This window comes from Callospermophilus lateralis, chromosome 8 (genome assembly GCF_048772815.1).
Source record: "Callospermophilus lateralis isolate mCalLat2 chromosome 8, mCalLat2.hap1, whole genome shotgun sequence".
NCBI classification, from domain to species: Eukaryota; Metazoa; Chordata; class Mammalia; order Rodentia; family Sciuridae; genus Callospermophilus; species Callospermophilus lateralis.
In genome coordinates this window covers 103354939-103382333 of record NC_135312.1, presented here as the reverse complement: position 1 = coordinate 103382333, position 27395 = coordinate 103354939, and the positions used below count along the sequence as shown (strand labels likewise).

General features: G+C 39.2%; 1 protein-coding gene across 5 annotated transcripts in view; it reads left to right on the top strand.

Annotated features, from left to right (window-relative positions):
* Nucleotides 1-1632: 1632 nt before the first annotated feature.
* Herc6 (HECT and RLD domain containing E3 ubiquitin protein ligase family member 6) overlaps nt 1633-27395 on the top strand; it is a 54180-nt gene continuing 28417 nt past the window's right edge. For all 5 annotated transcript variants that reach the window (XR_013092125.2, XM_076864006.2, XM_076864005.2 and 2 more), the window contains exons 1-12: nt 1633-1943; nt 3835-3994; nt 6181-6257; nt 7568-7795; nt 9661-9755; nt 14693-14820; nt 15917-16053; nt 16550-16617; nt 21384-21505; nt 22081-22140; nt 25003-25096; nt 26938-27124. Coding sequence is in view for 4 of the 5 variants with exons in the window: in XM_076864006.2 (XP_076720121.2) it covers nt 1736-1943; nt 3835-3994; nt 6181-6257; nt 7568-7795; nt 9661-9755; nt 14693-14820; nt 15917-16053; nt 16550-16617; nt 21384-21505; nt 22081-22140; nt 25003-25096; nt 26938-27124 (1564 nt within the window). In the remaining variant the exon portion in view is untranslated. The remainder of the gene's footprint in view (nt 1944-3834; nt 3995-6180; nt 6258-7567; nt 7796-9660; nt 9756-14692; nt 14821-15916; nt 16054-16549; nt 16618-21383; nt 21506-22080; nt 22141-25002; nt 25097-26937; nt 27125-27395) is intronic.

Below are 27395 nucleotides of genomic sequence, written 5' to 3'. Positions count from 1 at the left end.
TCTCACTGAATTGCTTTGCTCCTGGATAAGTTGCTGAAGCTGGCTTTGAACTCACAATCCTCCTCTCCTGCCTCAGCCTCCCAAGCCATTGGGATCACAGGTGTGCACCACCTCGCCTGGCTCCAAATCTCTTTTTATTATTATTATTATTTATTTTATTTTATTTTATTTAGTTGTAGATGGACACAATACCTGCATTTTATTTATTTATTATTTTTATGCAGTCCTAAGGATCAAACCCAGGGCTTCACACATGCTAGGCAAGCACTGTACCACTGGGCTACAACCCCAGGCCCACATAGTCCCAAATCTTTACTTCCCACTAGACTTCCTATCCCAGTAGATTGCTCAGGCCAACCTTGGAGTAACACCTCATCCTTTTCATTCTTCCCTCCCATTTATAATCCACCAGCAAATCTTGGGAGTCTACCTTTCAAAATACATCTTGAATCTGCTAATTTCTCTCCTCTACTCTAGGATATCACATTTGACCTGCACTTGCACAGTGGCCTCTGCTATCTGGCTTTCTGTCTTGTGGTTCTCTACAGAACAGACAGAATAGCTCTTATAAAACTAAAGCTGATCCCGGTGCCTCTCTGTTCAAAATCTTTCAACGGCTTCTCCCTATCTTCTTCATTTGGATATGTCCCTTCAGCTCTTGCTCAAATGTCCCTTCACCAGAGAGGGCGCCTCTGGTATCTTCTCAAAAATGCTAATTCCTGCAAGGCAGGCGGCACACACCGTAATGCCAACCACTGGGAAGCTGAGGCAGAAGGATGGCAAGTTCCAGGTCAGCCTCAGCAACTTAGGGAGTCCCTGTCTCAAAAAAGAAAATAAAGGCCGGCTATGCTGGCACACGCCTCTAATCCCAATGACTTGGGAGGCTGAGACAGATGGATCACGAGATCAAAGCCACCCTCAGCAATGGTGAGGCACTAAGCAGCTCAGTGAGACCCTCTCTCTAAAAAAATACAAAATAGGGCTGGGGATGTGGCTCAGTGGTCAAGTGGTCTTGAGGTCAATCCCTGGTACCAAGAAAAAAGAAAAGAAAAAGGGCTGAGCTCAGGGGTAAAGCACCCCAAGGTTCAATCCTCGGTACTAACAAAGAAACAAACAAAAACAAAACAACACAAAAACATCTAATTCCTTCTTTCTCCATCCTCTCTTTCCTTCCTTATATTTCTTTATCTTGCCACTTGATTTTATACTATAAACTTATCTGTTTATGCTCTTTTTCCCTCAGAACATATTATGGAGGTCTTTTCTTTCATTATTGCAGTTCTGATGTAAAACCAATATCTGGAAGAGAGTAGGCACTCAGATGCTATTATTATTCCACTAATCATTATTCCAACACTATATATATCATCTCTTGATTTATCCTAAAACATGGTAAATTTGCTGTATTAGTGTCACAAGTCACAGACAATAAGGGAGCTGAGGCACAGAATCATTAGATAATTTGCCCACAATGGCACAGCTCATAAATGGTTTAATTAGGGATGTAAATGTTTTTCCTGGAGAGTCCTCCGGGTTCTTCAGCACCTAGACCTCGGGCAGGGAGGTGGCAGGATGACGTAGGAGACAGGGTAGCGCTACTGGGGCGAAGGGAGTTGGAAGGCGGTGTGAGCCCAGAGCGGGAGCTGGACTGTCATCCATACTTTCGATTTCTGAGAAATCAGCTCACACCCATCACCAGCATTTGAGAGTGGAGCCGGCGGTCAGGGATCGCAGGATGTACTTCAGCTGGGGCGCTAGCTCCCAGGGGCGAAAGCGCGGGCTGGCACGGGGTCCCAGGGGCGCCAGAGGCGACCAGCTCCTGCAGGCGGCTAGCGGAGAGCGCCACTCGCTACTACTGCTGAACGACCATAAGGTCCACTCATTCGGGGACAACAGCCAGGGGCAGCTGGGCCAGAGGGGCGTGCCTCGCCGGGAGCGGCCAGGTAAGCCCCCGGGCGCAGGGAGGGGCCCTGCGCGCGGGGCAGGAGGGTATGCTGCACCTCGGGTCCGCAGGGCCACCTAGATGCCCAAACTGCGCTTCCCGCCTCCGGAGCGCAATAGGTCAGTTTCATTTCCCCGAGCGCTTCTGATTTGTTTCGGTTTCCAGTTCCTGTTTCCTGCCAAACAGCAGAACTGACCTGGACCCCGCATCTCTGGACAGAGATGGGTCCCTCCCTTGACTTTCCAGACCTGGATGGAGCTGGAGGAATCAGTTTATTAATCAGCTCGGAAATACCACGGGAGAGCTTTTATTTTGAAAATTTAAACCATAGAATAGCTTTTTTCGTTCTTGTTTTTTTTTTTTTTTTTTTTTGTACCAGGGATTGAACCCAGGGTCACTTAACCACTGAGCCACATCTCCAACTTGTTTGTTTGTTTTTGAGACAAGTTCTGGCTATTAGAACAGCATTTTCACCATTACTGATTGTATGGAATTATGGGGGCCGGGAAATCACCTGTAACCCCAACACCCAAAGATAACTCCTAACATTTGTTGCCTTTTCCTCCTTGCCCATTTTTGTGTGTATGTATTTAACTTTTACAAAAGTCAAGTCATTATACAGTTTTGTATACGTAGTATTTACAATTCTGTAAATTGTGTCTTTCACAAATGTCATGAATATATTACCCTTTAAAATGTATTTTTGAAAATATTTTATTCTTGGGACTGGGGATTAAACCCAGGGTCACTTTACCACTGAGCAACATCCTCAGCCCTTTTTATATTTTTATTTTGAGACAGGGCCTTGCCAAATTGCTGAGGCTGGCTTTGAATTTGAGATCATGCCTAGTCTCCTGAGCCACTGGGATTACAGGTGTGTCCCATCACACAGGATTTATTTTATTTTGAGACAGGGACTCCCTAAGTAGCTCAGGGTCTGGCTAAATTATTGAGGATGGCATGGGACTTTAATCTCCTGTCTCAGCTTCCTGAGTTGCTGGGATTACAAATGTGCACCACCATGCCCAAGTGAAAATATATGTTAAATTGCTGCATAATAGTTCAGGCTCATGCCTAAGTGAAATAAGTCAATTCCAAAAAAAAAAACAAAAAAAACCAAGAACCAAATGTTTTCTCTGATGAGCAGATGCTGATTCATAGTAGGGGGAAGGGGGAATGAAACATTCGATTAAAGATCATAGTTCCTATGGGCCTTGCCCACCATAGTGCTCACCCTTTTATCTGCTGTTAAAAGATAAACTTAAGAACATTAAAATTTTAAAGAGTTTATTTGAATATTTAGTAATTCATGAATTGGGCAGCATCAGACCTTAGGCTATTAGATTTCACTGAGGGGGATTTGAAGGGATTCAAGATGGAAACATAATTATAAGGTATTTGAGGAAGCAAGACAGAAAACTTGATTAAAGTCCTTAGAGGTCATCTGGCAGTTTCTGATTGGTTAAGCTTAAGTTTCATTTTTCTAGGCTGTGACCATCACTGAGTTGGGTTTCAGTTTGCTTACATAGGAACCCAAGGCATTGCAGTATCTCAGCCAGATGGTGTCCCAGTCTATTATTTTCCCATGAAGTGATGTAATACACATTGAATTTATTTCCTTGTAGCATGGGCTGTAGGTTTTTATTTAAAAGACTGTTGGAGCCAGGCATGGTAGCACATGACTGTAATCCTAGTGACTTGGAAGGCTGAGGCAGGAGGATCACAAGTTTAAGGCCAACCTTAACAACTTAGCAAAGCCCCATTTAAAACAAACAAAAACCCATGAGACTATTGAATGAGACAAAGAATCTAAGTAATACTACTTTTTGAAGGAAAGTTTTATTTCATACTTGTTAATTAATAATCTTGTGGGGGGTTATTTTGTATTAAAGAACTAATTCAGGCATTGGCAACTCTACGTGTTGCTCTGGTGAGCTGCGGGAAGGAGCACTCTCTCGCTGTCTGCCACAGAGGAAGAGTCTTTGCATGGGGAGCTGGTTCTGAAGGGCAGTTGGGGATTGGAGAAATTAAGGAAATAAACTTTATACCTACGTAAGTATTTCAATTCATTCTTTTATTTGTTCAGTAATTTTGAGTACCGTGTATCAGGGACCATACAAGATGCCAGGACACAAAGAGAACTGTGAGGAACACAGACCTAACCTCAAGGATTATAGTATGGTGAGGGAAGAAGACAGGAAAAAAAAATGTATGACACTAAATTTAAAGTCCCATGAAGGAAAAGGGCAGAGTGAATTGGAATGTGACCCACTGATCTTTAACCTTATCTGTTGGAATGTAACTGTGGGGACCCATGTGGACACCCAGAGTATAAGGATTATTTAATTTTTTCCCTCTTTGGCAGTGCTATAGATTGAAAACCCAGTGCCTCACTCATGCTAGGCAAATGCTCTACCACTGAGCTACATTCCCAGCCCCAAGATTATTTCAAAGTAAAACCATTTGGACTTCAGAAGATGCAGAAAGAATCTTATCTGAACATCCTTTATCTGGCTAAAGTGGAGGCTCTCCCAAATAAAATTGCCATGAACTGCCTTCTGTAGTTGTTTCCTGCAGATTCAGTCATTACCATTACCATCAAAAAGCCCCAGAGAAACTCTAATACTCTCCCATTGAACACACACACACACACACACACCCTCAGGCTACTCTACAATAATAAGCACACATAAATACATTTTGTCTTTTCTCCTGTTAATCTATCTGTTATGTTAATTTGAAAGCACTTGAAAATAAGTTGGAAGAGGAGTAGTTTCCTCCCAGTGCCATCTTTCCTCTTGTCATAAACCAATTGGTTCTATTACTTTACTTAGTAAATGGTGAGAAATATCACATTTCCTCACAAACAGCTTCCCAGAGCAAGTATTATGACAAAAAGTTAGCTCTGAATTTTGTATTCATGAATTACACACTTGGGGAAATTTTTTAAATGCCAGTTTTAATTTCAGGAAGTTACCTTTTGTTACCTCCTCTAGTCATATATGAGAGATCATGTGATTTGAGAAAATGAAAACCGACCTGCTAAAAGAAAATGACAGCAAATCTGGTTTTGCAGATCTAAACTGGCTTTATTTATGATTTTAGAATTGGGCAGCAGTCTGGACCCAAAGTGGTTATTTTACCCAACCATACGGGCATGTTATAGTTGTAGCCAGAGAAAAGAAAGGACATACGGAAACTGAAAGAGAGGTGGAGACAGCCTGCATCTGTGTTCTTAAAACAGTTTCTCTGACTGAGATTAGGCTACTTGTTACAGAAGTAGGTTATGGTGTGATGTAGCTTCTCTTCTCATCTCAAATATTATTACCTATTTGCAGATCACTTACAATATGGCAGAAATGAATACAATATGATAACAGTATTATTAGAAGTGAGTCTTAAAGCTTAGCTTTCTAAGTCAATAGTTTCAGGCATTCCATAAGAATAAATAGGGAGTTAGGGTATAGTTCACTATGTATGAAAAAGCTTCGAAGCCAAATCCAAAATGTGTACAGATGCTGCTTTAGATCAAACTTAAAATGAAAAGGCTAGGATATGAGTCTGCTTCTATAACCTGATAACTGTTGACCTCTCTGAGTTCCTTTAGGTTCAACCATGAAATTGCTGATGGTTATTTCTTTCTGATCTACAAATGTGACAGTTTTGCATGATTCAACCCAGAGATCTCTCAGAACTTATAAGATGAAGACATGATCTAGAAATTCTAAAGCCTGTGCTCTATGTTTTGAAGAAGCTTGTTTTTCTTTTAGGCCAATAAGTAAATAATTTTAAAAAATTATATTGTGTATTGCCTTAAAGTCCAATACAAGTAGTGTTTGCATTATATACTGTTTTGGATTCTGTCCTGTATTTTTGTAAATGTTGATGTCATGTGAAAAACAGTTTGATATGATGTGATTTCTGCATAGTGCTCTGAAAGTCACAGTGAAGAAATTCAGTGAAGTGCAGGTAAACAGCAGGAGTAACTGTGACTCTTTTAAGGTAATCAAATGCCTATGATCTAATTAGTGGTGTATATGAATGGGCTAGGGGTGTGGCTCAGTGGTTAAGCCCCTCTGGGTTTAATCATTGATACCAAAAAGAGAGAGAGAGAGAGAGAGAAAATAATTTTTTTTCCTACAACAATGTCCTATATACCTGTAGATCTGTAATTTACCTGGCAATTCACCATACCTAAATAAGGATTTATAGTAGATTTTGTATTATTTTTATTATAGGAAAATAAATGCTCTAGCTGACATAAAAATAATACAAGTTTCCTGTGGACACTACCACTCCCTGGCATTATCAAAAGGTAAAAATCACATTTTGGAACTCTTGAATGTCATTTGGAAGTAGTTTTCAGAATGATAACTGTTGATGTTGAATGGATTGGGGTTCATTTTAGCACATTTAAAAGTTTTTAACTTTCTAGATTTCATTAGATATGTTGTTCTTCATGTTGTTTTGTTGTTGTTATTGTTGTTGTTTCAAGTTTCTTTGTTCTAACTGTGCTTTAAATAGTGCCTTGTTCTTATCTTCTCATAAGAGGTCATCCCAGCTCATATCTGACTGGCCAACTCCCTTAGAACTTAGTAGTAGTTTTATTTCCAGCCCTTGGCTCTTTATGCTGAATGGCTTGTCTGCACTGGTAAACCAAGACAAGGGGCTATTTGTTTTTTTGTGTTTTGGGTTTTTTTTAGCCTAGATCAAAGAAAGAAAAGTCAAAATGTCAAAATTATGACCTCCACATTTTCCTACTAACCTCTCCCACACTGTTCATCCTCAATCCAAGTTTCTTAAAGAATATTGGGGAGGAAAATCTTCTCCCCTACCCTCCTATGTTTAGTGTTTGGGAGGCTTTGAATTAAATGAACAGAAGACAGATTAACAAAGGAAGGGCATCCAATTTTTATTAATCTTTTTGTACACAGGAGTTCACAGAAACAGAAATGAAACTAAAAAGAAGTGGGACCCATATACAACTTTAACAAAAGAAAAGGAGTTTGGGCTTCAAGGGAAAATAAGTTGGGAGAAAGTGACTAAAAAACATATGGGGAGACTAATGGAAGATAAGGGCTATTTTAGTAATTTTTTTTTTTTTGGTACAGATTCATCTCCATGTCAACTCTCCATCTTCTGTCCTCTCCCCACGGTGGGAAAAGCAGACAGCTTCACAAGAGAAATTTATACCCTGCTCTTTTGCAGATCAGGGGAGGGCGGAGAACTCTTCCTGCCTCTGTTGATTCTCAGGTGCAGCTCAAATAATCCTTACGCCAGGGCTAGGAATAAAGCTCAGGGGCAGAGTGCTTGCCTAGCATGCACAAGGTCCCAGGTTCAATCTCTACTATTGAGCTCCAGCCCTAGCATGGAGAACACATGTTCTCATCAAACAGAAAAAGTAACTATGTAAAGTAATTAATGTATTAGATGATCATGGCATTCTTTTCCCAATATGTATGTAAATTAAAATATAATGTTGAACACCTTAAATGCATGGAGTTTTGTCAGTTACACCTCAATGAAGTGGGAGGGGGGTGAGGGATTTGCAGGATTAAGTAGGTTCTACTTGAATTTGGTATTCCAGTGTGTGCAACTCTGAATTTGTTTTCTTTATTTTTTCAGATGGCCAAGTGTTTTCATGGGGAAAGAACAGCCATGGGCAGCTGGGCTTGGGAAACGAGTTCCCCTCCCAAGCCAGTCCGCAGAGGGTGAAGTCCCTGGAGGGCATCCCGCTGGCTCAGGTGGCTGCAGGAGGAGCTCACAGCTTTGCCCTGTCCCTCTGTGGGACTTCATTTGGCTGGGGAAACAACAATGCAGGGCAGCTGGCCCTTAGTGGGAAAAGTGTCCCAGGTGAGGAAAGTCTTGGTGCAAGCTGGGCAAAGGGCAGGGGCAGTTTCCAAGGCTGAAACAGGGGTTCCCAAACTGTGACACATGCGATCACCTGGAGAGCTATTTTATTTCCTATTTCCACAAACTTAGTGCTTAAAACAACACAAAGTTATTATTTTTGTTGTTGTTGTTGTTTTGTTTTTGTTTTTTGTTTTTTTTTTTTCTTTTGCAGTGATAGGGATAGAACTCAGAGCCTTCTGTGTACTAGGCAAGTGCTCTATTGCTGAGCTGCAACCCCAGCCCTTGTAATTATCGTCTTACAGTTCCAGAGATCAGAAGTCTGACATTTGGACTCACTGGGCTAAAGTCAAGGCATCCGCAGGGCTGCCTTCCCTCGTGGAGGCAGGAGGTGGATCCCCATTCCTCACCTTTTCCTGCTTCTGGGTCCCCCTTGTGTTAATTGCTCTGACATTAACAGCCCTCTTTCCCCTTCAGAGCTAGTGGTGGCTGATGAAGTTTTTCTTAAATCACATTATTTTGATATTGACTCTTCTTTCTCCCTCTTCTTCAAAGGACCCTGGTGATACCACTGGGTCTACCTGGATCATTCAAGCTAATCTCCCCGCCTGCTTCTTTTATTTTTTTTGGTACTTGGGATTGAACCCAGAGGCTCTTAACCACTGAGCCACGTCCCCAACTCTTTTGAGACAGGGTCTTACTGAGTTGCTTAGGGCCTCGCTAAGTTGCTAAGGCTGGCTTTAAACTTATACTCCTCCTGCCTCAGCCTCCTGAGTCTCTGGGATCGGCTGGTTCTGATCTCCCTATTTTAAGGTCAACTAATGAGCATTTTAATTCTCTCTACTTCCTTAACTCCCCTGACAGATCCAAGGCTCTGGGATTAGAAAGCAAGAGACCATTTTTCTTTGCAAGGCCATTATTCTGTCACCACAGGATCCCTTTAATAATCTTGATGCCCTGGTTAAACTCCATACCTATGAAATCAGAATGTCTTGGGGTGAGAGCCAAGCTTCAATCATTGTTAAAGATCTCCCAGGGGATTACAATGTGCAGCACAATTTGGAAACCACTGGCTTAGTAGACTACTAACGTTAGGGGAAATAACCAGTCCTTCTAGACAAAACTCTTCTAAATGGTAAAAACAAAACTCACCAAGAAGTCTGCTCCAGGAACCCTGTCCTCCCTGTTCAATTCTTTGCATTTGGCATATATATACTTAACACCTATTATGTGTTAGTACTGTGCTGAGCATTTACATCTCATTTTATTTAACACCCTTAATGATGTAGTTTCTCTTCTCGTCTCAATTATTATTACCTATTTGCAGACCATTTACAATATGGCAGAAATGAATACAATATGTTAACAGTATTATTAGAAATGAGTCTTAAAGCTTAGCTTTCTAAGTCAATAGTTTCAGGCATTTCATAAGAATAAATAGTTTCTGAATAAATGCTAAAGGACAGCTCCATTTTTTTTCCATAATAGTTTTCACTAGGCATGGTGGCGCACACCTTTAATCCCAGTGACTCAGGAGGCTGAGGCAGGAGGATTGAAAGTTCAAAGCCAGCCTTAGCAACTTAGCGAGGTCCTCAATAATTTAGCAAGACCCTGTCTCAAAATAAAAAAATAAAAAGGGTTGGAGATGTGATTCAGTGGTTAAGCACTCCTGGGCTCAGTTCCCAGTACTAATAAAATCAAAACAAAATAGTTTTCTTTCTGTTTTATGCCCTTGGTTATGCACTTTAAAAATTATGTTAATGAATTGTAAGATAACATGAAAGATATTACTAGGAATACAAATATAAAAACTCATGAAATTCTGAATCTGTTTCTCAAACTCTAAAAATTCTGCTTTCTTTCAACAGAGCAAAGCTACAAGCCCCGTTCAATTGGTGCACTGAAGAATCTAGGTGTAATTTATATCAGTTGTGGTGATGAGCACACTGCAGTGCTTACTCAGGTAATCCAAAATGTGTTGCAAATTTTATAAATCCCAGAGAAAGATTAACATCTGCTGAGTAATCTTGCAAGCAAGATGTCTAGGCCACTATAACAGTATACCATAGACTGGGTGGCTTAAAAACTATAGAAATCTATTTCCCATGGTTCTGGAAGTTGGGAAGTCCAAGATCAAGGTGCTAGTAGATTCATGTCTATAGAAGACAAACTTTCTGGCTCATAAATGAGAAAACTTTTGCAATGTCCTTACATAGTGGAAGGGGTGAAAGATCTCTCTTGGGTCCTCTTTTATAAGAGCACTAATCTTTTTAATGTTTTATTTTTCTAGTTTTTGGACACAACATCTTTATTTGTATGTGGTGCTGAGGATCGAACCCGGGCCGCACGCATGCCAGGCGAGCGAGCTACCGCTTGAGCCACATCCCCAGCCCCAAGCACTAATCTTATTCATGCTAGTTCTGTCCTCATGACTTAATCATCTACCAAAGACCCTGCCTCCTAATACCACCATGTTGGGGGTAGGATTTTAGCATATAAATTTTGAGACATAAATGTTCAAACTATAGCATGATGTGTATATCAATATCTAGACATATCTACTCAATATATAGATATCTCAAAAGGAGAAGTGAAGCAAATATAAATCATATTTTCAAGATCCTATAATAAAAGCTAATTTCAGTATTAGAAAATATGTTCAGGACTGGGGATGTGGCTCAAGTGGTAGCACGCTCACCTGGCATGCGCGAGGAGCTGGGTTCGATCTTCAGCACCACATAAAAATAAAATAAAGATGTTGTGTCCACTAAAAACTAAAAAATAAATATTAAAAAATTTTAAAAAAGGAAGAAAATATGTTCAGATACCTACTAAGTTAGAGTAATGTAGGAACTAATCTTTTCAGCAATTATTCATTGACAGTATATTTCCTTTTTTTATTTTTTAATATTTATTTTTTAGTTGTAGTTAGACACAATACCTTTATTTATTTATTTATTTTTATGTGGTGCTGAGACTCAAACCCAGGGCCTTACATGTGCAAGGTGAACGCTCTTATACTGAGCCACAATCCCAGTGCGCCCCCTCTTTCTCTCTCTCTTTTTTTTTTTTTTTGGCTTACCAGTGATTAAACCCAGAGAGGGGCTTAACCACATAACCAATTTTTTAATTTTTTTTTATTAAGTATAGTACCTAGAAATTTTTTTTTTTTTTTTTTTTTAATTTTAGCTGGGCATGGTGGTGCACACCTGTAATCCCAGCAGGTTGGGAGGCTGAGGCAGGAGGATCGCAAATTCAAAGCCAGCCTTAGCAAATCAGCAAGGCTCTAAGCAACTCAGTGAGACCCTTCTCTCTAAATACAATACAAAAAAAGGAATGGGGGTGTGGCTCAGTAGTTAAGCATCCCTGAGTTCAAGCCCTGGTACCAAAAAAAAAAAAAAAAATTTTTAATTTTTTTAAAAATATTTTTTAGTTATTGATGGACCTTTATTTTATTTATTTTATGTGGTGCTGAGACTGGAACCCAGTGCCTCACGTATGCTAGGCAAGCACGTTACCACTGAGACACAACCTCAGTCCTTTTTTTTTTTTTAAATTTTGAGATGGGGTGTTGCTAAGTTACTGAGTGTAGCTTTGAACTTGAGGTCCCCCTGACACAGCCTCCAAAGCTGCTAGGATAATAGTAGTGCTGCACTGCACCCAGCAACAGTATAGTACTACAGATAACAATTGTTATGGAAGCTACCAAGTAATTTTTATAATTCTCAATAGTTCACTTTATAGACTTTGTTCAGTTTCTTGCTTGGCACAATTATGACCCATTATCATGAATTTTTTTTCTCTACTTCTTGTTCTGGCCATGGAATGTATTCCAGTGAGTGTATTCTTCCTGGAGCCGCAAGGAATAAACTTGAAAACCATTTGTATACTTGAAATGCTTATTTAAAAACTGTATACTGCACCTAGCGGCTTGGGAGGCTGAGGTAGGAGGATCACAAGTTCAAAGCCAACCTTAAAAAGTAAAAAGGAATAGGGATGTGACTCAGCGGTAAAGCACCCTGTGTTCAAGCCTTAGTACTGTATCAAACCAAACCAAACCAAATAAAACAAAACTGTATACTCCAAATGATTTTTTACTTTATGTCTTACAAGTCCTGAGACTCAAACCAAGAACTTCTTACATACTACTAGGCACGAACTATACCTCTAAGCTACATTTCTAGCCTGCCAAGAAATTTGAATTTTCTGTTTTTGTGGGGTTTTTTAATATTTATTTTTTAGTTGTAGTTAAACACAATACCTTTATTTTATTTATTTACTTTTTATGTAGTGCTGAGGATCGAACCAGAGCCTTGCACATGCTAGGCAAGCACTCTACCACTGAGCCACAACCCCAGCCCAGTATTTCCTGTTTTAAAAGCATGTCTTAAATTAGGAAACTGTTAATTGTTTGAATTGTGTTATTCTTTTTTCCTCATTCATTCTTTTTAATTATATGTGACAGTAGAATTTATTTTGATATACTTATACAAGCATGGAATATATCTTATTCTAATTAGGCTCCCAATGAATTATATTATTCTTAGTTGACAGAGAAAGCTGGAGTTGTTTTTAATCATAAAATCATCTTTTGAAAATAATATTTTAAAAATGGTGAGATAAAGCAATACTGTGCTTAAATGTTGGTGTTACTCTTGAGCCAATTAATTTGTCCATCCATTCATTCAACAGATATTTATTAATTGCTTTCCATTGTCGTGACAAACTGCCTAAGAAAATCAACTTAAGAAAGAATGATTTAAGGCTGAGGATAAAGCTTACTGGTAGAGTAGTTACCTAGCATGCTCAAGGACCTGTATTTGATCCTAGTATTGGAAAAAAAGGAAGAAAAGTTTATTTTGGCTCACAGTTTCAGAGGTTTTTAGACCATGCTTTCTTGGCTCTGTTGTTTCTGGGCCTGTGGTAAGGCAAGACATCACAGCACAGAGCATTTGTGTTGCAAGGGGACAAAATTGCGACTTATGGATTCGAGGGGAGAAATAAAGAATGTCTGAGTGCTTCTGCACCTTTCAATGCTTTATTCACTCAAATTACTCAATACAGTTCACTCTATAGGTTCTTAATAAAGAAAACGATGATCCTTAATGCTAGGCACTGCAATAGACATGATCAATTCACAGTAAACAATTCTAGATTAATTAATTCACAGCAAACAATTCTAGATCAATTCTAAGCACTGCAAAACACACTTAATCATGACAGGCTAATGACAGACATTTCCTCTGTGTGCTAAGTTCAAAAGTCTGAAGCCTTAGGCTTTATCTCCAGCAGATGCACACTCACTCAGACCTTATCAGGTCCAGAACCAAGGCAGGCTTTTCCTGCTGTGGAGTGGATGACCGGTTGAGGAGAGGGTCCTAGGGAGAAGTTGCAGCTCTCACCAAGGTCCAGACAAGTCGGTAGAGTTTGAGAGCAGTAAAGATCACACAGAGGCTCAGGAAATGATGACAAGTGATGGAATGTCAGGTCCTCATCAGGCTCCAGTGCATCCTTGTTTTGGCTGGCTGAATCCCTGTTCATTTGCTCTATTATTTATACTAAATTTGGGTTGTTTTTTTTTTTTTTGACCACCCCCTTTCAATCCTTATCAGCTACCACCGATTCCTTAGTGACATCATTTACCCTGGGGTCAGAAACATCTGGTCTGGTGGTCTCCACCCTGATCTTCTCACCTTTCCCTTTTATCAGGTGAGGACAGCCTGCCAGGGGCTTCACTCTGTTTATCAGGGTGAGGGGATGTAACTTGTTTGAGGTGAAACTGCAGGTTTCAAACTGGAGTTTTTAAAATGGAGTTGCTTAGGCTCAGGCCTAAGACCATCCTAACAATGTGGTAGAACAAAGCTGTTCAAGGAAGTAAAGAGAGAAGAAGAGCCAGGGACAAGATATAGCCTTCAAGGGCATACCCCCAAGGACCTTCTTCCTTCAACTATACCCTATCTCCTAATTTTCCATCACCTCCCAGTAGCCCATTAAATTATGAATACATCAATGGATTCACCCACTGATGATATTAGAACCCCCAAGACCAACTTACCTTCCAAAGGCCTCACCTCTGAACAGTATCTCATTGGGGACCAAGGCTTCAACATGTGAGATTTGGGGCAACATTTCAGATCCAAACCATAATAAAAGACTTTTTTCTTTTCCCCAGCTTTATTGGGATAGAATTGACAAAAGTTATGTAAATGTATGGTGTGCAAAGTGATGTTTTTATGTGAAATGATAATCATAATCAAGCTCATTAATATATATATATGTATATCACCTTAGATAATTATCTTTTTATGTAATGAGAATCATTAAGATCTCTATCTCAACAATTTTCAAGTGTCTAACAATTAGTATTAACTGTAGTCACCATGCTGTATAATACATCTCCACAGTGCCTTGATTTTAAGGGCATGTCAAAGATTTTGTGTGTCTAATGTTGTAAACTCTATCTATGCTCACTGTAAGAAATAACAAAGGGGTCTGGGGTTGTGGTTCAGTGGTAGAGCACTTGCTTCGCATGCATGAGGCACTGGGATAGATCCTCAGCACCACATAAAAATAAGTAAGTAAAATAAAGATATTGTGTCCATCTACTACTAAAAAATATTAAAAAAAGAAATAACAAAGGACCCCTTCCATATATGTAGAGATTATATTTTACATATAGTTCTCGTACAAATTCTTTTTTTTTCTTCATTTTTTTATTAGAGCATTATGATTATATTTAGTATTGGGGTTCATTTTGACATTAGCAGTACATGCAAAGAATTTGATCTCAATCCCCATCATCCCCCTTTTTCCTTTTCCCCTATGATAATCAATCTAGAGGCTTTTAATTACTTTTTTTTTTTTAACATGAAATTTATCTGGTTCCTCCTTTTAAAACAGGATGGGCGGGTGTTTACATTTGGAGACAACAGCCGTGGACAGCTAGGACACAGTACCACTGCCAAGTCAAGAGGCCCACAACTTGTGAAAAGAATTAATGGCTTAGTTTCACAGATAGATTGTGGAAGGTAATAGGCTGGTTTTATTTTAAGCATGGGTGGAAAATGTAATGTTTTATTCCTTAAAAACAACTCATAGAATCTTTTTATTTGGGGGTGGGGGGGAGTGCACTATGGATAGAAACCAAGGGTGCTTAACCACTGAGTCACATCCCCAACGCTTTTTTCTAATTTTTAATTTTGAGACAGGATCTTGCTTAACTGTTTAGGGCCTTACTAACTTGTTGAGGCTGGCCTTGAGCTTGTCATCCTCCTGTCTCAGCCTTCCAAGTTGCTGGGATTATAGAATAGTATCAAACTGTGAAACTCTAAAATATGGGACTGCTTTCCCCAAACTTTCCCCCTTCCTGGTACTAGGGATTGATCTCAGGAGTGATCTACCACTGAGCTGTATCCCTAGCTCTTTTTATCTCAAGTGTTTTGCTAAATTTCCCAAGGTGGGCTAGAATTTATGATCCTTCTCTCTCAGCCTTCCTAGTTGCCAGGGTTATAGGTGTGTGCCACTGGGTCTGGCTTGACTGCTTTTTTTATAGAGCATTTTATCCTGAAAATTGACCTTTTTTCAAATAGTTTAACTTACTAACTTTTTTCTTAGACATTTAATTTATTTAATAAGAAATTATTAGAAGTCTGCTTCTAATAGAACACCTTACTAGAAACTGGGGGTGGTGGGCTGCTTGATAACAAAATTGTGGTGCTTGTATTCTTGAGTTGTTAAGACAAAATTAGTCTCATGCTTGTAGAATATGATGAATATTTGCATATGTATTCATATTTTTGCATAACATAATTATGAGGGCATTTTTGAGTATTTAAATATCTAACCCAGTGCATTAAGAAAACAAAAATAAAAATATTTGATTTAAAGCACAAATGATAGAAACCATAGTAAAGAGTTATCAATAACATTTTATCTTTAATGTTAGAATAAATTAATACTCACCATCTGTTTAGCTACTTCATCTGGTGCCCTCTAACACTGATGTTGTGATAAGGAATCTAGGTACTTAGTAAAGGTAGTTCTAGAGTTTTGTATTAGAAAACACTATCCTTCTCAAAAACCATGAGAACCTTGGTCTTTGTTGTCTTGTATTCTCTCTTGCAGTTATCACACCCTTGCATATATCTATACCACTGGTCAAGTGGTATCTTTTGGTCATGGACCAGGTTGCACAAGCAACCCAACCCATTCAGAAGCCACAACAGAGAACTTTGACATGAGCTGCCTGATTTCTGCCAATGGTATGAATTGTTCCACTGATTCATCATTCTGTTAATGCCACTAAAGAGGAAACAGTATTCAGCTTCCTTCAAAGGAGCCCATAGAGCTAAGCTTCCTCTAGTACTTTTATTGCAAATTTGTGCATTTCTTCTTTTGCAGTAATTCCTGGAGTAGTTGACAATCCTTCCTAAAAATGAAGATTTAATACAAAGGAATTATCTTATAGATTATTTATCAGATAGATTACTTATCAGAACAATATACTTTTATATATTTAATCAAACCTTTTCTAAAGCGCATGAATCTGGATTTATTATGCAAATACTTGGAAAGCTAAGTTTGTAATTAAAGTATATATGATATTTAACCTTATCAAAATTAATTTTTTATGCTATTTATACTTGCAATTCAGGGAAGTATATATTGCCCATAAATGAATTAATTTGGCTTGGTTATATATCAGATTTATCTTTTACTGCTAACAACTCGAAGCATGGGTTTCTGACTTTCTTTTAGACCTTGTGGATAGTCACATCAAACACATTTTTGCTGGAACTCATGCCAACTTTGTGACAGTTCATCAGGTACCTAGTATACTTTCTGTTTCTTTTAAACTTTGCTTTTCCCTTTAGATTTCAGAGCAATATTTGAGGCATTGTATTATTCACATGTATTCAGATTTCTTACTAAAATAATAAGGTCTTTGGTTAGGATGCTTTTGAAAAAGTATTATGTCATTCTCATTTCCTCATTTGTCAAACTTTCTAGCAGATTTGACCTGCAAATTCAAATTTATTGCCTTTGTACTTTTTTTTTTTTTTGGTTTTGGGAATCAAACACAGGGGTGCTTTACCATTGAGCTACATCCCCAGCTCTTTATATTTTTTATTTATTTCCTTGAGAAAGGGTCTCACTATGTTGCCCAGGCTATCCTCCTGTCTCAGCCTTCCAAGTCATTGGGATTTCAGCGTGCACACCATGCCCAGCCCTTTGTACTTTTTTTTCTTTCTTTTTTTTTTTTTTAAAGAGAGAGTGAGAGAGAGAGAGAGAGAGAGGGAGAGAGAGAGAATTTTTTTAATATTTATTTTTTAGTTTTCGGTGGACACAACATCTTTGTATGTGGTGCTGAGGATGGAACCCGGGCCACATGCATGCCAGGCGAGCGCACTACTGCTTAAGCCACATCCCCAGCCCCCTTTTTACTTTTTATTAGTAAAAATATTAATGATGGTAATGGCAATAATGAATAATATTAATTGTAGTTATGTATCAGGCACCAACAAAGTCCTCTAAATGAATCAACATGTTTAATGCTCAGATAAAGTCAACTTTCAGGTCTAGTTGATATTATTTGCTCCATTTTATAGAAGAAAAAACTGAGTCAAAGAAAGAGCATTGAAGGCAGAGGGAACCACACATAGAAAGGTCCTGGGCAATACTAAGTTTGGTATGTGTGACAAAGAAGGCCCGTGAGGCTGAAGATAATAAGAAAAAATGAAGAGTTGTATAAGATGAAGCCAGTTATATGAGAAGGTTTCATTTTGAAATGTCCTTGTAGAGGTGATCCAAAGACTTAGATGTCAGAGCCGGAGCTGAGGGGGGATGTCGAGAGTGGAACACAATCATGGAAGCTATCAAACTGTTGATGGTATTTAAAGCCAGGGGCCCAGATGAAAAGTCACAGGGACTATATCATCAATAACGACTACCAGAAAACATGCCTATTCTCTGTCCAGAAGAGAAGAGGAAACTGCAAGAAGCACTTGTGCAGAGCCCTAGTTCCTATTCCATGGATGTGAAATGCCCAGGATGTTATAAAAACCACATTAGTCTTCAGCCATGTGCAAATGGCAGTTTGGGGTGTTAGCTGTTCCACTGTCCACTGCCAACACGTGGAAGGAAAAGCAAGGCTAACAGATGCTCCTTCAGGAAAAGGCATCATCTTGAATCAAGATGTGTTAGAAACTATCCCAATAAACACATTTGGAATTCAAAAGAAAAGGCCAGGCATGGTGGTAGGTGTCTGTTGCCACAACCACTCAGGAGGCCGACAGGCAAGGATCACTAGAACCCAGGAGATCAAGACCAGGAACACAGCAAGACCCTGTCTCAAAAGAAAAAAAAAGAAGAAGAAGAAAGGGAAAAAGAAAGATCACCCAGCTAGAGAAGGCACAAAATCAAAGTGACTAATACTATAAACATGACTGAGAAGTCAAGTAGGAGTGGCGCAGAGTTTATTTTTGCTCTGGTCCAACTGGGTTCCAGAGACAGGAGGAAATCTGACTGGGGTGGAATGGATACAGCATAGGAGGGGAGGGAATGAAAACAAAGACTCTGACAATTCTTCCTTTTTTTAAAAATTGATTCTTTTCGGTTATACATGACAATAGAATCCACTTTGACATAATTATACAAGCATGGAATATATCTTGTTCCAATCCAGTCCCCAGCACCTCTCCTTCCCCTTCCTGCCCCCCACAAGATTGTGACAATTCTGAGAAGCTTTGATATGAAGGAGAGTACAGAACTACGTCCCAGAAGCAGAATTCAGTGCAGAATTGAAGAATTTGAGCAGAAATAGTTATCTCATTGTAATAAGGAACAGTGCAGATGAGGGTAGGGCCATGGAGAGCAAGGGATAGTTCTTGCCTGGTCCTCTCACTTTTCTCACTGATGAACAAGGTAAGGTCCCAAGTAAGTGCAAGAGAAACAAAGGCGTGTGCAGGCTTAGGAGGAAAAGGAAAGAGTGCAATATTTGTCTCAGAGACTGAGAAAATACACATTCTCAGAAATCACTAGACAGTATCAAATGCCCAAATGAAATCTGTGGTCCTAGACTTCAAATGCAGTCATTCAGCACAGTTGTGTAGTTGTCTCCAGTGGTGGTATCAGGCTGCCTGGATTTGATTTTGGAGTAATTCAGACTTGAGGTTAACTATAGGTGGAATTTTCCTAGCTAAGTATGTTAGGAAAGAAACAAAAGAGAGAAGTGACTGGAGTGCTGAAAAACAGAACCTCAGCTGGGTAAGGAAGACAGGAGGGTGGACAGTGAACCAAGGATAGAGTCAAAGAATGGGAGATCCCAGAGCATCAAGGAACCTGGGACCAGGTTTCACTCGAAAAGAAATTCATCAGAAAGATGGTATGGGGGCCAGGGGGCCAGGAGGCCATGGGCGCATGCCTGTAATCCCAGCAGCTCGAGAGAGAGGCTGAGGCAGGAAGATCACAAGTTCAATGCCAGCCTCAGCAAAAGCAAGGCGCTAAGCAACTCAGTGAGACCCTGTATCTAAATAAAATACAAAATAGGGCTTGGAATGTGTCCCTGAGTTCAATCCCTGGTACCCCCCACCAAAAGAAGAAGAAGGAGAAGGAGAAGGAGAAGAAAAAAAGATGAAATGTGATGGTCAAAAGAGAATATTTTCAACAGAAATTTCAAACATGGAGAGTAATTAATGATTACGAAGTCCAGCTTATCATTCATATATAGGGCCATGACTTTCACTAGAGTGAGTTTGTATCCCAGGAATTGTTTGGCAATGTCAGAAGACATTTTAGGTTGTCGAGACTGGAGCGGGGAGGTGTGTTTTGATGTGAAGAGCAGCTGCTACTGGCATCTAGTGGATAGGGGCTGGGAATGCTACTAAATATCCTACAATGAATAGGACTGCCCTTCAGAATAAAGAATTATCTAAACCATAATGTCAGTTGGGTCAATTTAGAAACCCTGACCCAGGACATGGGTGGCTGAGGTGAAGCAGAGGAAAAGCATGGAGCTGAGATTAAGAATCAAGATGCCTATAAATTCCAGCCGCTCAGGAGGCTAAGGCAAGGAGGATCACAAGTTCAAAGCCAGCCTCAACAATTTAGTGAGGCCGTGAGCAACTTAGCAAGCTCCTGTCTCTAAATAAAATATAAAAAAGGGCTCGGGATGTGGCTCGGTGGTTAAGCAGCCATGGGCTCAATCTCCAACACAAAAAAAGAAAAGGAGAAGAAACTAAGGTGGAAGATAGATTGTGCTCATCAGTTTTGATACTGCCAAGCATGAGGACAGGGAGAGTGGCCACAGGAATGGTGATGGTGAGGAAACAGCAAAGTGCTCAAGTTTTCATGAAAGAAGCTAGTCTGATGCCACATACTTCAGAGAAACTGAAGATTTAAAAAAAAAAAAAAAAAGTAGCATTAAGTGCCCATAGGGAGAAACTCATTATCCTAAGATTCCTGGGATGTGGGAAAAAATTATTTTCATCTTGATCAAATTACAGGAGTGACCCAAGACTCAGATCAAGAAATTGAAGGGAGGGGCTGGGGATGTAGCTCAATGGTAGGACAGGTGCTTGGCACACAGGAGGTCTGGAGTTCTATCATAAGGAAAGCCCAGAGAAGTAGGTATGGTTATTCCATTTCTTTATTATGGCAAAATATATGTAACATTAAAGCTGTCATTTGAAACTTTTTTTTTCCCTTGGTACTGGGGTTTGATCCTAGGGGCACTTTACCACTGAGTTACATCCCCACACCCACAACCCGCTTTTTTTTTTTTTTTTTTCTTTTGAGACAGGGTCTCATTATGTTGCTGAGAGCCTTGCCAAGTTGCTGAGGCTGGCCTTGAACTTGCAATCCTCCTGCCTAGCCTCCAGAGTTGCTGGGATTACAGACATGCGCCACTATGCCTGGCAACCATTTTTAAATTTGCATTTCATTGGCATTAATTATATTTGCAATGTACAGCTATCACCACTATCCATCTTTTTCATAACCCCTAATAAAAACTCTGTGTTAAATAATAATTTCTCATTCCCCGTCTCCTCAACCCTAGGCAACTTCCACTTTCTATCTTTATAAATTTGCCTAGACATTTCACATAAGCAGAATCATGCAGTATGTACAATATTTATTGTTTTTAACATCTCTTATTTTACTCACATGTTTTCAGAGTTTTTCTAGAATGCCATATTAAGACTGAATAATATTTCATTGCATATATATTCCTCATTTTTTTAATCCATTCATCTGTTGATAGACCCTGGGTTATTCCCGTCTTTTGGCTATTGTGAACAGTGCTGCAGTGCGTGTTGGTATACAAGTATCTGTTTTGGTTTGTTTTTAGTTCTTTTGTTTTATCCCCCTAATCTTTTTTTTTTTTTTCAAATGATGAAACTAAGGTTTTAGAATAAGCAAAGTGGCCCAGAAAAGGAAGTAGAACAGCTGAGCCAGTTTTACCATTGCTCCACTCACCGCACCTGAGAGGGTGGGGCCTGTGGATCAAGTGCACAGATGCCTTACTATATTGTTTATTCCTTGGCAAGTGTGTGTGCTTTCCTGATCATCCTTGTTTTTTCCTTCCTGGGAGGATGCTAGTTCTACAAGCATTTCCAAGAAAATCCTGCCAGAAATAAGCCGAATGAACCAGTCCCTGGCAGAAAAATGGCTAGCAGTGAAGATCAGAAGTAGTGAATATGAAGTGGCTAAAAGGTGACTGTGTCTGATTAAGTATAAACCAATTTCATCTATTTCTGAAGTGCCGGTCATTTTGTTCTAGATACAAGAAAAAGCATTTGACTTTATCATGAGCCAATTTGCATTTGACCATGCTTCTCTTCCACCACCTCTTTGTTTATGAATAGTCATTGATGTACTCTGTCACTCATCTTTTCTTCAGTATAAATAAGAGATGTATGGAGAACGTACACTATCCCAGCCACCTCTCTAAGTAAATAAGATACAGGAATGAATCAATAAAGCTCACCAAGCCTCCAGGAAGTTGAACTGTTTTAGGATCTTCTTCATTTATTCTCTGGAGAGCTGGAGTTTGGGTCTTCAGAATGAGGGATTTTATTCAAATGTAGATGACTGGAAGAAATTAACTATAAAGGGTTTTGGCAGTATTCAGCAATAATAGGTACAAAGTACTGTATCTAGAATTTGGGAGACTTAAGAGAATAGTTTCATTAATGATTCCATGACATCTGTTATTTATTCAGACATAGGAAGACAGGAGACTTGCTTCACAATGTGTTTTGACTTAACCCCTGTTATTGATTTTCCAGTGAAATTGGAATGATATTTTCATCTCCTGCTTGTCTGACTGCGAGCTTTTTAAAGCAAAGGTAATACTTCTATGAGACTTACCTTCACTTAAAATACTGTGAAATATTTTAAATGAAATGTGTAGAGTCAGATTAATGTGTGAATATTACTATCAATGCAGAGTTCAACATAGAGAACTCCAGAGGTTGTTATAGAATTCTTCCATTTTAGCAAGGAATCCTCTACTAGATCACTGTAAGTCATAATTAACGTTCACTTCCTCCACACTGCTTTCCTTTTTTATCCATTCGGAGGGAATGGTGTTTTTTCAGGATCTTTGTGTCCACCACTGATCAGCTAAAATCTAACATTGCCTTGGTACTTAGAAACTGAGAATTCACTTCACGCTTAGCACTGTGTGGGACTAATAAAATAGATCTTATTTTGTTTTTAACTCATTGCTATGGAGAAAAATCTGATTTCTCTCTTATTTGGTTTAATACTTGGTCTGATTCCAGTAGTTTCAGCAATTCCTTTAATGCTTACTATTTTAACTTTCTAGGTCTGCCCCTTCCTTGGAGGGCTCCTGGGTGGCACCTGGGTGTGTGAGGGAGGAGCTGGAGGGATAGCAGGTGTAAAGGGGTCTTAGGCTGCCCTCTGCTGCCTTGGAAGGCTGTTTCCCTGCTGATCTGCAGCTGGTGTAACTCATTCTGGTTTTCTTTCACCTGGTCAGGTCCTGTCCCTTCCTTAACGTGGTTTCAAGTTGGCTCACTGATTCAGAAGACATGTTTGATCCTTTTCTGGAAACTAGGCAGTCCTGACTTAACCCCTGTGCTTTTCCCTTACACAACCCGAGGCAATTCCATTGGGGTTTTGTTGTTGTTATTGTCATTTGGGTTTTGTTTGTTTGTTTAATATTTTTTATTTGTAGATGGACACAATACCTTATTTTGTTTATCTAGGGATTTTGTGTGTGTGTGTGTGTGTGTTATTTATTTATTCATTTATTTCATGTGATGCTGGGCACCAAACCCAGTGCCTCATGCATGCTGGGCAAGCACTCTACCAGTGAGCTACATCACAGGCCAGTTCCATCCCAGCTGCATTCTAAGTAATTTGAGGGACTAGAAAGTATTGGCTCCCAACAATGTCATCAGGGAACTAGAGAAGCCCAGTATCTTTCTAGAATCCAAAAAGCATTCCTATTCATCTGTACTTATCCTAGCCAAAGGCAGAAGAGAAATCTAGACACCGTATCTCTTCTCCCCCTGACTGTCCTAGACAAGGTGTCCTTTTTCTTCTAGCCTCAGGCTCATGCTTACTGGATGTAGGAGAATCTTTTCCTACTCTAAGAATATTGAAAAAGTTAGGCACAGTGGCAAACTTTTTTTTGGTACTAGGGATTGAACTCAGGGGCACCTTACATTCCCACATCCTCACATCCCCAGCCCTCTTTATTTTTTGAGATAGGGTCTCACTACATTGCTTAGGTCTTGCTAAATTGCTGATCCTTCTTCCTCAGCCTTCCTGGTTGCTGGGATTACAAGCCTGCACCCAAGCAGGATGCTTTTGTTTTGTTAATCAGCTTTTTGTTGATTTAGTTCCTAGATCAGCCAAAGAGCCCACGTAAGAACTGGGGTGGGGTGAGATAGATGGGCTCTTTTCCTCCCCTGTATTATCTTTCTAAAGCAGAAAAATATCTGGGCCCACACAGAGAGTGACATAAGTGACACACTTTTAAAATACCAAAGGCTGCAAAGAAGAAAGTATTTTTAAGCAGGAAACATTTACAATTAGAACTTGCATGTATATTCTAGCCCATGTGTGTATGAAATATATATATTCCGCCCCCTCCCTCACCACAACAACTAGAGGTTGAACCCAGAGTTGCTGTACTACTGAGCTATAGCCCCAGTCCTTTTTTATATTTATTTTGAGACAGGATCTCACTAAGTTACCCAGGCAGGCCTCAAACTTGTGATCCTACTTCAGCTTCCCAAGTAGCTGGGTTATAGGCATTTGCTACCATGCCTAGCTCCTAATATTACTGTTGACCTGTTAATCTAGAAAGCATGTTTCTTGATGATGCATCATTTTAAAAATAATATTAGACTTTTTGAATTTGGGCTCTTCAAACATCACCAAAACAACCTGTTGATAAGACACCACACCTGGACAGTCTTTCGTGTGGGAGCAGAGGACTGTGGGCTTGATGAGAATTGGGAAAATATACAAAGATCCTGGATAGGTTTGAAATAGCAAGGCAAGGATTTTGAGATAAAGGAGTCAAAGAATCCTACAGCCACACTATTTGTTGATGTTTTCCTTTGAATCGTTAATGGTCTTTCCAGATTTTTCTATGAATTGTTAATGAATCTTCCAGGAAATTTTCTGCGATAAACAATCAAGCCATTTCCCTGTAAAGTCACTATTACTTCATCAGTGCACTGCTAAGGAAAACAGTGGAATTGCAAAGTTGTATAAATAGAAATGGCAATAATGCGGATACTGGGTAGTTCTAGTTTTCAGTATACAAACTAAGTGAAGGGGTAGCCAGTTTCAGATCTCACACTCAACCTAAAATCTTGCTAGAGTTGGAGATGCAGTTTAGTGGTTGAGTGTTTGCCTCACTTAAGTACCTGTGTTCAATCCCCAGCACTGGGGGTGCGGGGGAACATCTTACTAATAGTGTAGCTCAAACTTGATGATGTAACTAATAAAGAGGTAGAAATGTGTTACTGTCTTTTAACAGAAAAATATAAAGTTTGTAAAATTAATTGTGTCAAGTAAGTTGATTATTTTGAAAGGAGGCAAGATAAAAGTTTATATTTTATATGTCATAGGTTTGTCATAGATATATTTCTCATCAATACAACAAATAATAACATATGAAGTTTAGAAATATCCTTTTCCATCTTTTTATTTTAACATTCTATTTAAAGAGGAACTGAAGAAAGGATTTCCATTGATGTGGACTTACAAATGGCAAGAGATATCTTCAAGAAGATAACAAAAAAGGAATGGATTTCTTCCATGGTAATAACCAATACTTATTTAAGAAATAGAACAATAGGATTTCTTTACAAGAATAAATGTGATTGCAGTTTAGTTTTGTGGGGAGCTAAATCAGAGACTTATTTTCATTATGAAGTTACTATTTCTAGATACTGCATAAGGTGCTACCATTTATTTTCTTATTCAATCATAAAATATATAATGGACACAGTATTTTTATTTTCTGTATGAGAAAAGCAAATGATTGAGAGTCTCCAACATGATGCATGAGAAGAGCATTAGTTTGGGAAGCAGGGTAGCCTTGTCCTGGACCAGTGTGTTCTCTACTTTGAGATGAACCTTAAATATATTTGACATGAATCTATGCTACTGATTCATCCCTGCTTCTCTTTTATTCACATTTTCTTTACCTATAAATTTATTTCATCTTTAAGGTAAACTACTTTATGATTCTAGGTTGAATAGGGAGACAACTTTTCCTCTGTCTATTTGGGTTCTGGTGTGTGTGGGACAAGGGGCTGCAAATTATCAATAGGCAGGTAATCAGGATGTCTTAGTACTTTGGGACAGCTGCAAGAGAATACCACAGTACCACAGTCTGGGGCTGGGGGTGTGTAGCTCAGGTGTAGAGTGCTTCCCTAGCATGATGAGGGAGGTGAATATATAGAATTTTCCTGGCAATGGTAGATTTTAGGTCATACAGATCTGGGTATGGAACCTTGATTGTTACTAATTGAATGATTTTCTTCCTCTACTTTTAATTAACTGAGTCTCTCCCCCATCTGTAAAAATAAGGTTAAAAAAAATAATAAAAGAGAAAGCTACCCTACACAGTCTAATAAGATTTACATGAGATCACCTGACACATAGTGAGAACTTAATGTTTAACAAATATAAAAATCATACATGAACTGGGGATGTGACTCAGTTGTAGAGTGCTTGCTTGCCTGTATGCATGAGGCCCTGAATTTGATCTCCAGCACCACACACAAACACATACACACACACACACAAATACAATTTATTCCCACTAATATACGTTATTATGTATGTTCTATCTTTACTGTTGTTGGTACTGGGAATGGATCCCATGGGTGTTCTACCACTAGCCATATTCTCGGCCTTTTCTATTTGTTGAGACAAGGTTTCACTTAGTTGCCCCTGTGGGCCTCAAACTTGGGATCCTTCTGCCTCAGCCTCCTGAGTAACTAGGATTAGATGCATGTGCCACCACATCTGGCTATCTACCTTAAAAGTTAACCTCTGGGTACAATACATAATATAAAAAATCAAAGCTATTTTTGCTCTGAAATTTTTGTACTGATATATGAAGGGGGCAAAGGAAGGAAGAAATGGATTTTGAGTGTGTGTGCATGTGTTGTGTAACAGCTTCACATTCCATATCAGTGTGATCTATATATACAATATTGCTTTTTTTTAAGACAGGGTCTCACTATGTTACCTAGGTTGGTCTTGAAATAGTGGGCTCAAGTGATCCTCCCAAATCAGCCTTCCAGTAGCTGCAACTACAAGCACTCCTCTATATCCAGCTTATAATATTGCTTTTGGAGGGCTCTGTATTAGTTTTGAAGTCCCAATTCACTCAGTATGACCATGTGTAGGCAGTTTCACGTTATTTCCTTCATGTTCCCTGATATAAAATAGGAGGATGACTCTTCCAGGGACTGCCTCAGGGGCATTTGAAATGTAAGGAATAATGGAGTCTCATCAGTAGATTTCAGAAAGAGTAAATGGTTGTTCCAATGGAACTTGGTAGAATGAAACCCCTGGTCCCAGAGCTTATTTGTCACAACACTGTATCTAATACCAGGGCCTTTTCTCTGATCCTATTTCAACCATAGATGACTACAAGTCTCCGGGATAATCTACTACAAGCTCTCCCATGCCATTCTCCACACCAGGAAGCTTTATCAGTTTTTCTCCTACTCCCAGAATGCCCTGTGATGCAAGATTCTCAGAATCAGAGCCTGGTGGTTTCATTTGCAGAGGCTGTTTGTAAAATGAGTAACCAGTCTTTACAAGTCCTGAGTAAGTTTTATGTCACTTTTTGTATACACTCAATGGAGAGTCATTGTCTGAAATAGAAGTTGTAACAAATTTAGAAGATAGAAGATTTCAAAATATACACATATTCGAGTATATGGTATGTGAATTATTGCAAAGATTAACCTAAAGCGATTATAACCATTACTCTTATCATTAAAAGCAAATGTAGTCCTTAGACTTGGACATGGCTTTGACATCAGAGTTTGATATCTATAGTGTCTAATCAAGATAAATCCATGCATTAAAACTTTCC